This window comes from Cicer arietinum, chromosome 1, assembly GCF_000331145.2.
Source record: "Cicer arietinum cultivar CDC Frontier isolate Library 1 chromosome 1, Cicar.CDCFrontier_v2.0, whole genome shotgun sequence".
In the NCBI taxonomy this organism is placed as follows: domain Eukaryota; kingdom Viridiplantae; phylum Streptophyta; class Magnoliopsida; order Fabales; family Fabaceae; genus Cicer; species Cicer arietinum.
In genome coordinates, this window is record NC_021160.2 from 25,643,656 (window position 1) to 25,653,862 (window position 10,207).

Here is a 10,207-nt window from a genome sequence, read left to right on the forward strand (position 1 = left end):
AACACGAGGCACGAGAGGCGCGGGAGGAGCTAAGGAAAGCAGAGCAACGTCGACAAGAGGATGATCAACGCACTAAAGAGCTCCAGATACAGCTAGCAACATTGGCAAAAAGTGTTGCTTCATACAGGCTGAGTCATCCTGTCGTCGTCGTCATCCATATTATGACGAGGATGAGTCTAACGATGATGACGGCGATGAGTAGTACTTATTTCATTGTTAGTTTCGTATAGTAGTACTTTGAAACTTATGGTAGTGACAATATGTATTTTGGTTATGTGTATTTTGAAACTTATGGTTATGTGTATTTTGAAATTTATGGTAGTGACAATGTGTAAGTTATGGTAGTGAGAATGTGTATTTTGAAACTAATGGTAGTGCAAGTTGCCCTTATTTTGAAATTTGTGGCAGTCAGGAGGTGTAATTTGAAAATACTATTTACATAATGTTTCACTTTGTTTTGACAATGATGTTTAATATGCTTACAATTAATTTTAAATATATATTAAAAAATACAGGAAACCGTAAAAAAACAAAAATAGAATTAAAATCATTTTTTCATTACCCACTGACAATTCATGGATAAAATTATCAATATTAAATATAAAATAGTAGACTTGTCACGGATGATCCGTGGGTAACGTAACCTACGACTTTTCCGTCGATAACTATCTACTATTTTACCTATGGCAAATTTATGGGTAACGTTACCCACGGAGACTCAGTGGGTCATATTACCCACGGAAAATCCCTAGGTAAGTGTGTCCCATAGTTTGTCCGTCGGTAAATATTTTCCTACGAGCGATTTAGCTACGAACTCGTGTCTGTGGGTAATCCGTAGGTAAATTTACGTTACCTATGGATAGTCCGTGGGTAAAGATAAAATTTGTCGTAGGTAATAACAGTTTTTCTTATAGTGACAACTTGCTACTCAGCTGCCTGCGAATCTGAAAAAAAAAAATAAACAACATAAAGGGGTAAGTCACAAAGACTTAGTGAGGAGACAACAACCACCATCAATTAGAAGGGAAACACAAAAAGGCACGAATCGCAATCAAAATGAACAACCTTAAAATCATCATAAATAATCATCAAGTAAAAATACAAATTTTTTGAGAATCAAGAGGCGGCTTCATCTCATTGATAGCCCTTTCCTCATAAGGATGGCATTTCCCTTAGGGGTGGCTCCATCTAACGGATAGCCCTTTCCTCTCAATCCTGTAACGCATCATCACATATCAATTAGAGAGCTTACATCGCGTTGATAGCCCTCTTCTCCTACGAATGACATTTCTCATAGGAGCGGCTCCATCTAACGAGTAACTCTCCCTAATCAAAACGAGGTAACTAGGTGCACCTAACGCAGTTAACGATTTAATAATTATAACAACGATTTCTCAAAGCACGTATTTAAAATCATTTCATTGTAATTCATGGAAAACATATTCAATCGCATAACAATCCAATATTTAAATACTTTAACTCATACGTAAATCAAACTAATAACATATTATATAACAACGACCATTAAATTAAATAATTAACGAAATCGAAATAAAATTCAAAGGTTGTGTTTCCCAAATTTTTCAATAAATACTTTAATATAGAAAACAAGTAAAATAATAATAATAATAATAATAATAATAATAATAATAATAATAATAATAATAATAATAATAATAATAATAGCATTATAAAGAATATATGACGATGATCATTTTCAACTCACTGCTATGGAGAATCGTCTAAGTTTTCTCTCCAACAACTCTCAAAGTAGCCGGCAGGATCTCAGCTGACAAATCTGAGTATCAAAAATATTTTCAAGACTTTAGAAAAATTATTCTACGGTTTAGCTAACTCTAGGAAACCATAGAAATCAGTTTAATATAATCTAAGCACAAAAATAAGATTTTTAAACAAAACTACATTTTCTATGAATTCATACTAGGATTAGAGTTGTGTATTTATCTCAAAGAGTTTCAATCAACAACTCTCATGAGATAGGTACCCTTTTCTCTAGAGCACAAACCCTAACTCAAAAATCCTAACCAAGAGCATCTGTAGGAGTATGAGAAATTATGCTTGTGAGGATGTAAAATTCATTTTTTAATAGTTGAAGGTTTGAGTATTAGAGTGAGAAAAAGAAAAAAGAAGGAGAGAAAGAAAAAGAAAAAAACAACAAAAATGGGGGGAGAGGGTTCAGCCGAGAGGGAGAGAGAGAGAAAGAGGAAAGGGAAAATGAGTTAGAGAAAAATGAGGTGAAGTGGAAAAGAAAATGTAGTGGAGTTGGTTTTAATTAATTATTATTATAATATTATTTTTTATTTAAAAAAAAAAGCAATGACACAGGCGTGTCATTACATCATATGTTTTTACAAACTTACGTCTTTTCAATTCCATCTAATCGTCCTTGTATGACTTTTCATCTAGTTTGTCTTCCTTGAATTATTATATCAACGGTCATACACACATGATAGTACTGACAACTCTACCAAGATGGACAAAACATTTACTTCCATATACTAAAAGTGGTAGTATCAATTTGTAAATAATTGAGTTTTGTGCATGTGATAAATGTTTTAATTTTTGATCTGATATGATGTGAGGTGAGTCAAGCTTTAAAGAGTAAATATTGATAATTAAATTTACATGAGTTACATTGACTAATGCTGAGCAGGTGACTAAATTAATATTTTCTGCAAAATGATTTAAAGATGTTCAACATTTTATTTTCTTTCTTGAATAACTGAAAAATAACTAGTTTCAGCCTCTGGAATCGGATGACATTAATTTTCTGTTTTTAGCCGGTGAACAAAAAATATTTTTTCGTGTGCATTACTTTGGCATTATTCTATGGGTTTTATTAATATATATTTTATATACCTTAAAGATATATTTAAAGATCTTTAAAATAGTAGTTATATTTTGAAAAGTAGAATGTATAATTTTTCTTTTAAAAATAAATTCAATTTTTAATATACAATTTCTATCTTGAGTATAGTAATGTGTCTTAAAGATACATATTAATATTTTCCTTATTTTATTTTGTTTATAAAATAAATATTTGTAATTTATTAATATGATTAGTATTTATATCATATTTTTATTTTCAATCAATATTTTTACATTCTTATTCTCTTTTTTTATCTGTAATATTTTTTTTAATTTTTAATTTGTAATTTTAAGGAAACATATTTTTTATTATATATTGTTCTATTAAAAGATATTTATGTCATTTACAAATACACTTCTCTATTTCTTTTTATTCTTTTCTTTACGTCAAACTAAACTAAACAAACTATTATATCACAAACCCTAACTCAAAAATCCTAACCAAGAGCATCTGTAGGAGTATGAGAAATTATGCTTGTGAGGATGTTAAATTCATTTTTTAATGATTGAAGGTTTAAGTATTAAAGTGAAAAAAAGCAAAGAGAAGGAAAGAAAAAAAAAAAACAACAACAATGGGGTAGAGGGTTCAGCTGAGAGGGAGAGAGAGAAGAAAGGGAAAATGAGTTAGAGAAAAATGAGATGAAGTGAAAAAGAAAATGTAGTGGAGTTGGTTTTAATTAATTATTATTATAATATTATTTTTTATTTAAAAAAAAAGCAATGACACAGGCGTGTTATTACATCATATGTTTTTACAGACTTACGTCTTTTGAATTCCATCTAATCGTCCTTGTATGACTTTTCATCTAGTTTGTCTTCCTTGAATTATTACATCAACGGCCATACACACATGATAGTACTGACAACTCTACCAAGATGGACAAAACATTTACTTCCCTATACTAAAAGTGGTAGTATCAAATTTGTAAATAATTGAGTTTTGTGCATGTGATAAATGTTTTAATTTTTGATCTGATATGATGTGAGGTGAGTCAAGCTTTAAAGAGTAAATGGTGATAATTAAATTTACATGAGTTACATTGACTAATGCTGAGCAGATGACTAAATTAATATTTTCTGCAAAATGATTTAAAGAGGCTCAACATTTTATTTTCTTTCTTGAATAACTAGTTTCAGCCTCTAGAATCGGATGACATTTATTTTCTGTTTTTGCCGGTGAACTAAAAATATTTTTTCGTTTGCATTACTTTGGCATTAATCTATGGGTTATATTAATATATTTTATATACCTTAAAGATATATTTAAAGATCTTTAAAATAGTAATTATATTTTAAAAAGTAGAATGTATAATTTTTCTTTTAATAATAAATTCAATTTTTAATATACAATTTCTGTCTTGAGTATAGTAATGTGTCTTAAAGATACATATTAATATTTTCCTTATTTTATTTTGTTTATAAAATAAATATTTGTAATTTATTAATATGATTAGTATTTATATCATATTTTTATTTTCAATCAATATTTTTACATTCTTATTCTCTTTTTTTTATCTGTAATATTTTTTTAATTTTTAATTTTAAGAAAACATATTTTTTATTATATATTGTTCTATTAAAAGATATTTATGTTATTTACAAATACACTTCTCTATTTCTTTACATTCTTTTCTTTACGTCAAACTAAACTAAACAAACTATTATATCACTTTTCACTCATTATCTCTTTTACTTCTTATTTCATTTCCTTTATCTTTCTTTTGTATTAAACAAAATATTGAAAACATAAAAAGTATATAGTTATTTAATTTTTTGGTGGTAGCTATTGTTATTTACTAGCCAAACATGTAATTTTACAAATTTATTTTAATTTTTCAAAGCCACATGTAAATTTATTTGTCTTTTATGATCTCAAATTATGACTAGTTGTTTTTATCAATTTCATACATTAAATTCGTAAATTTGTTTGTTGCTTATGACCTCCAATTGTGACTAATTGCTTTATCAACTTCATGCATTTGATTCTTTAATACTTATTTCAATTGAAAATTTATGTTCTTGACTCTGCTACTAAAAATTAATGTAGATCAAAGTAAAAAAAAAAAAAAATATTAGTATAAATATTTATTGAATCTGACACATTACATAATTTTATTACTATACTACTTAAAAAAAAAAAGCGGTTTTAGATCTTGGGATATATCATAGCAACCTGCGACTCTGTGAGTGACATAAACTTTGTCTTTTTCCTGTTTAAAAAATGAAAGAATTTCAACCATCCAACCAAATATACATCTAAAGTAATTTCCTTCTCTCTGTTTTGCACTTCTTTAGTCTCTTTCATAGTTTATAGTTTGTATAGGCTTTAATAAATGGTAAACTATTTATTTTATTTTTTCAACAATGTAGGATTAAAATTAATCTAGACTAAGTAAGATCTTATCACATATTGTCATTAATTTTAATTTGTTGTATTTAAAATGAGACACTGTGTTTTCACCACGAGGAAAAAGTTTTATCACTGATAATAATTGCTCTGCTCATAACAATAAAGAGGAACACGCAAGTTTTAAGGCCCATGCTCCATCCAATCCGAAGAAACTTTATTCAGCGGATTTTAACTGCTTAACAAAGATATAAAGATGAAATGGTGTGCGTGTTTGTTTCTAGACAACGAAGAGGCATTAATAAAAGAGCACGGTTTTACAGAACTGCAAACGCCGCCATGCCCACTTATGTGTGGCACTCTTTCTCTTTCTCTCTCTACAATAATAATAATTTCATTCTCTCTCTCTTTGAAGGTTGTGCAGATAGCGTTTATGAGCTTTTTTTGAGTTCTGACCACTTACCCCTTTTGTGTCTGTAGAAGAAGACTTTGTGGTTAAGTTTGCATCACACAAACAAAAACAACAACTCAATCCAACAGTAAGTGTGTGTTACTACTCCAATCCACTCAACAATTCTATTGTACCATTTAGAATTGGAATGGATCTAATTCATCTTATCTCTACCCTCCGTTCAATTCCGAATCTCATCCTACTCCAAACAAACAACTTTTTGCCACCCCTGTCCTTTCCTACCGTAAAACCCGCTGCTTTTTGTGACATTGCCTCTTATCTTCATTTGGGTCTACTTCCTCTAGAATCAATATAAACAATCCTACATTTATGCCTCAATTTTTCCTACGTTTTATTCACCATTTCATCTTTATATTTCTTTTTTAACTCTGAATCTCTCATCATAGTAAGTAGCTCCAGCTACTTAATAACTCAATTTTCCATTTTAGTAAAAATCAACAAACTTCAATTGGTGCCTTAAAAAAAACATATATAAATTCAATTACAACTATTTACTCAAAAGTTTCAATCACTACTAGAAATTAGTGATTTACATGCGGATGTTCCTGCGGAAGTAATTCCGCAGGTAGCACAATAGGATTTTCCTGCGGATCTCATTTACCCAGAGATGTTTCCTGCGGTATCGTATTCCGCAGGCAACATGGCAGGTAAACGTTTCATTTGCCGCTGACTTATGTGCGACTGGATATTCGCAGCAATCATCATCTTTTTCTTAAGGATTTTCCTGCCGATAGCTTTCCGCAGGAATGGTCATCAAATTCCGGAGCAAAATATACATTAGTTATATTCGTACGTAATTCCGCAGATATATTTCATGTCAATTTTATTTTTATATAAATAATGTAAAATTTATGATATTAGTTGTTTGTTCACATTTCCTCTAATTCTAGTTGCCTATAGTTTTTGTGTCTTTCATTTTGAGTGTCTCTGATTCATAATTAAAATTGTCTTGATTGTAATTTTAGTCCATCTATTTTTATCAATTCACGAATTTTGTCTATTTATTTTAAAAGTCTATATTTTTTATACATCTCATTCGTTTGCGGAAGAACATTGTAGTAAAAAACTAGTTTAATTGATAATCAATAATATTATTATTTAATATATATATATTAAAAATATTTTGAACTTTGCTCAACAGAAAAAAGTTTGAAAAGATTATTATCACATTAGAGAAACCACAAAAATTATGTTCATTTTATATGTGGTATATTTTTTAGTATTATGAAGGAAAATCAATTTTGCAACATCTTCTAAATAGGTGTCACAACATAATCTGCACCCGCGGATTCCCATCCAAAACCGCTTAATTTAGACGGAGAAAATCAATTTTGATTGAGTGTCCAAACCCTCATAAATAATATAATGATAATTTTTAAATTTTATATATATATATATATAATAAATATACTTAATATTTTTTAAATATTAAAAATTATAATCTTATCTTTATAGAAAATATTTTCTTAATTTTATTAATTATCTAATAATAATTATTTTATTATATTAATTATAATAATAATGTAATTTGAAACAATTTTAATACAATTAATATGTATTAACAACTAATTAATATGTAAACCAAACATACTTCCTCTGTTTTTTACTTATTTGCAGAATAGAAAGCTTTCCCAGTTTCAAGTTTCAAAACAAAAAAGAGGCAATGCAACATTGTGTGCCATTCACACGATTCCACGAAACCCTAACCCTAACCCCTCTTTGCATGGCGCATAACGACTCAAACTCCGATCTCAATCCCCGAACCTGATTCTACAACCCATACAAAGACCTCGATATTCCTATTCAAATTCTTTACAAACTCTCAACCTCACCGGAGTTTCTCTTCGACGAAGAAGCTCGCTGTAAACGCAGTTCATGGGGAGAAAATCTCACATTCTACACCGGTTGCGGTTACCTCGGTGGTTCAATCGCCGGCTCCGGAGTCGGACTCGTCGACGACGATAAAGCCTTCGGGTCCAGCGACACCGCAAAGCTATTGTTTAATATTATCTATTGTTTTAAAGCTCTCCCTTATGTAACTTCCCTTTCTGTGTTTTTCTGGGTTTGTGAATACAGAAAGCTGAAATGAGATGTCTTTTACCCAAAACTCTGCTGGATAATGGATTTTTTCCATTAGGCACCCAAAGCAGTGGAGAAAATAAAAAGTGCAACTGAGTTTGTAACTATAGTTGGAGTGGTCAACACAAGATTCCATCTTATGTAAACAAGCTTGTTTTTCCTGGGAAATTTATGGCTACCTTGAGAACCATAGCCATGCAAGAGGATGAGCTGTTCAAGGTTTCCTCAATGCTAGAAGAGGTACAGTTTCAATGCAACATTTTTCTTCATATTTCTCTGTTTGGATAAACAGTTTAATTAATCGCTATAAGCTATTTAATTAATAGCTTATAGCATAAATGTTGACCATATAAGTGCTTATGTATAAGCTATTTCTATAACAAAAGATAAAATGAAGTCAAACTGTTTTCATATAAACTATCATGGAGATCTTAAGGAAATAATTTGAAAAAAGATGATATACATGTCATAAGTTGTTTCCATAAGCTCTCCTAAACAGTCTCACAAATGTTTGTGAGTAGGTCGGGTCAATTAAGTCAATCCAAACTGGTCCTTACTATCCTACTCTTTTCATCGCTTGACTACTGCAAGTGATGTGATTATGTTTGCTACTTGACATGTAAAATAGTATGCTTTTCGCCATGGGGACAGCATGTGAAAATTGTATGATGCATTTCTCTTTTGAAGACAAAAGAATATACCTGGCATTTATGTTTTGATAAGAATTGTTTATTTTCAATTTCATCAGAAATTCCACATTAATACAATTTTTATTCTTTCACATATAGATGTCCAATCAGCAATATGGGAGGTTTGCGGTGATTCTGGCACTTTACAAGTGCTAGTTGATCTTCTTCATGTCAAGCGAGTGCCTGAAATATATTTGGTGTCCTAATACTACATGCATGCTTCTGATTGGAACTAGATTTTACAAATGAAGTTGAATGTTGTTTTTTTATATCTTATGTGCCATTTCATATTGATGGGGACAAAGAAGGAATTGATGACGTGTCTAGTGGGACACATAGTGCACCTAAGGCATGGAGAGTGTATGTTAGAAAATCCAAGAAAGGTGAGCTGGCCCCATCACGTATATAGGGGAGAGAGGTTGGTAAGGAGGGGATAACAAGTTCTGTTAATTGTTAGTGGAGAGAAGATTCTCTCTTATTGAAGTGAGCATAGCTCTCAGGAGTAAAAGGAAGGCTTGTTTCCTTTGCTCAATTTTCCTTTATCATCAATAAAATACACTATCATATGTTGATTAATCTCTTATTCATTCTTATTGCCACATTTATAAATTGAGGACCTATCAATTTGGTCTGACCTGCCGGATACATTACAAGCCAGTGAGTGTATGAATTTTTTTTGGTGAATGCCCCCGAAGAAGAAGATGGAAAACAAGGTTCATGCATTGGAGAACCGAATGTCAACTCTGGAGGTTGCAATTGCTGAGATGCGAGCTCAGGCTGCTGCAGATCAAGAAAGGCTCATCTCGCTCATCACTCAAATCACTCCAAGCAAGGACATGGGTGATTCTGTAAAACAGAAGGGTGATGGGGACTCGAATCACGCTAAAGACGAGCAAATCAAGAAGCTGATCCAGAAGATGCAAGGAAAAAAGCTTGACGAATTCCGTCAATCGGTGAAGAAGATTGAACTCCCAATGTTCACCGGTGATGACCCTGCCGGTTGGATTGCTCGAGCGGAGGTCTATTTTCGAGTGCAAGATACGAGTCCTGAGATCAAGGTTAGTTTGGCTCAACTCTGTATGGAAGGATCTACCATCCATTTTTTCAAAGCGCTTGTTGAAGATGAGATTGATCTGACCTGGGAAGTTTTCAAAGATGCGTTGTTGGAAAGGTACGGTGGTCTCGGTGATGGGAGCGTGTTTGAGCAACTCTCGTCGTTGAAGCAGGAAGGCAGTGTGGAGGAATACATCAAGGAGTTCGAGAGGTTAGTTGCACAGGTAGGTCGTTTACCAGAAGCTCAATTTGTTGGGTATTTCATTCATGGCCTCCATGATGGGATACGAGGAAGAGTTCGTAGCCTCAAAGCGCTAGGTCCAGTCTCACGTGCGAAGCTGATGAATCTAGCACGTGATGTGGAAGCGGAGGTACATGAAAAGGGGATTGGTTGGAATGGGCCTCGTGATTATGGGCCTAAAGGATCCGGGTCAGGTTTTACTTATAGATCTAACCCTAATTTTGGAACCGGGTCAACTCAACTGGGTCGAGCTCAAAACAGCGATTGGGTCGTAGTCAAGGGATCCAAAGACGGTGGAGAGAAAGAAGGAAATAGGTCGAATCAGAAGTTTGCCAACCGTCAAGACTCACAACGATCTGTTCTCCGTGATCGTGGGATCCGTCATATCTCAGCCCACGAGATTGCAGAAAGACGGCAGAAAAACCTGTGTTTTAAAT

The 10,207-nt window shown here is 32.1% G+C and overlaps 1 protein-coding gene across 1 annotated transcript in view; it reads left to right on the top strand.

Moving 5' to 3' along the window:
• Nucleotides 1-9,159: 9,159 nt before the first annotated feature.
• LOC101500384 (uncharacterized) overlaps nt 9,160-10,207 on the top strand; it is a 2,493-nt gene continuing 1,445 nt past the window's right edge. The window contains exon 1 of the mRNA XM_073363438.1: nt 9,160-10,198. Within this exon, the coding sequence (XP_073219539.1) occupies nt 9,160-10,198 (1,039 nt within the window). The remainder of the gene's footprint in view (nt 10,199-10,207) is intronic.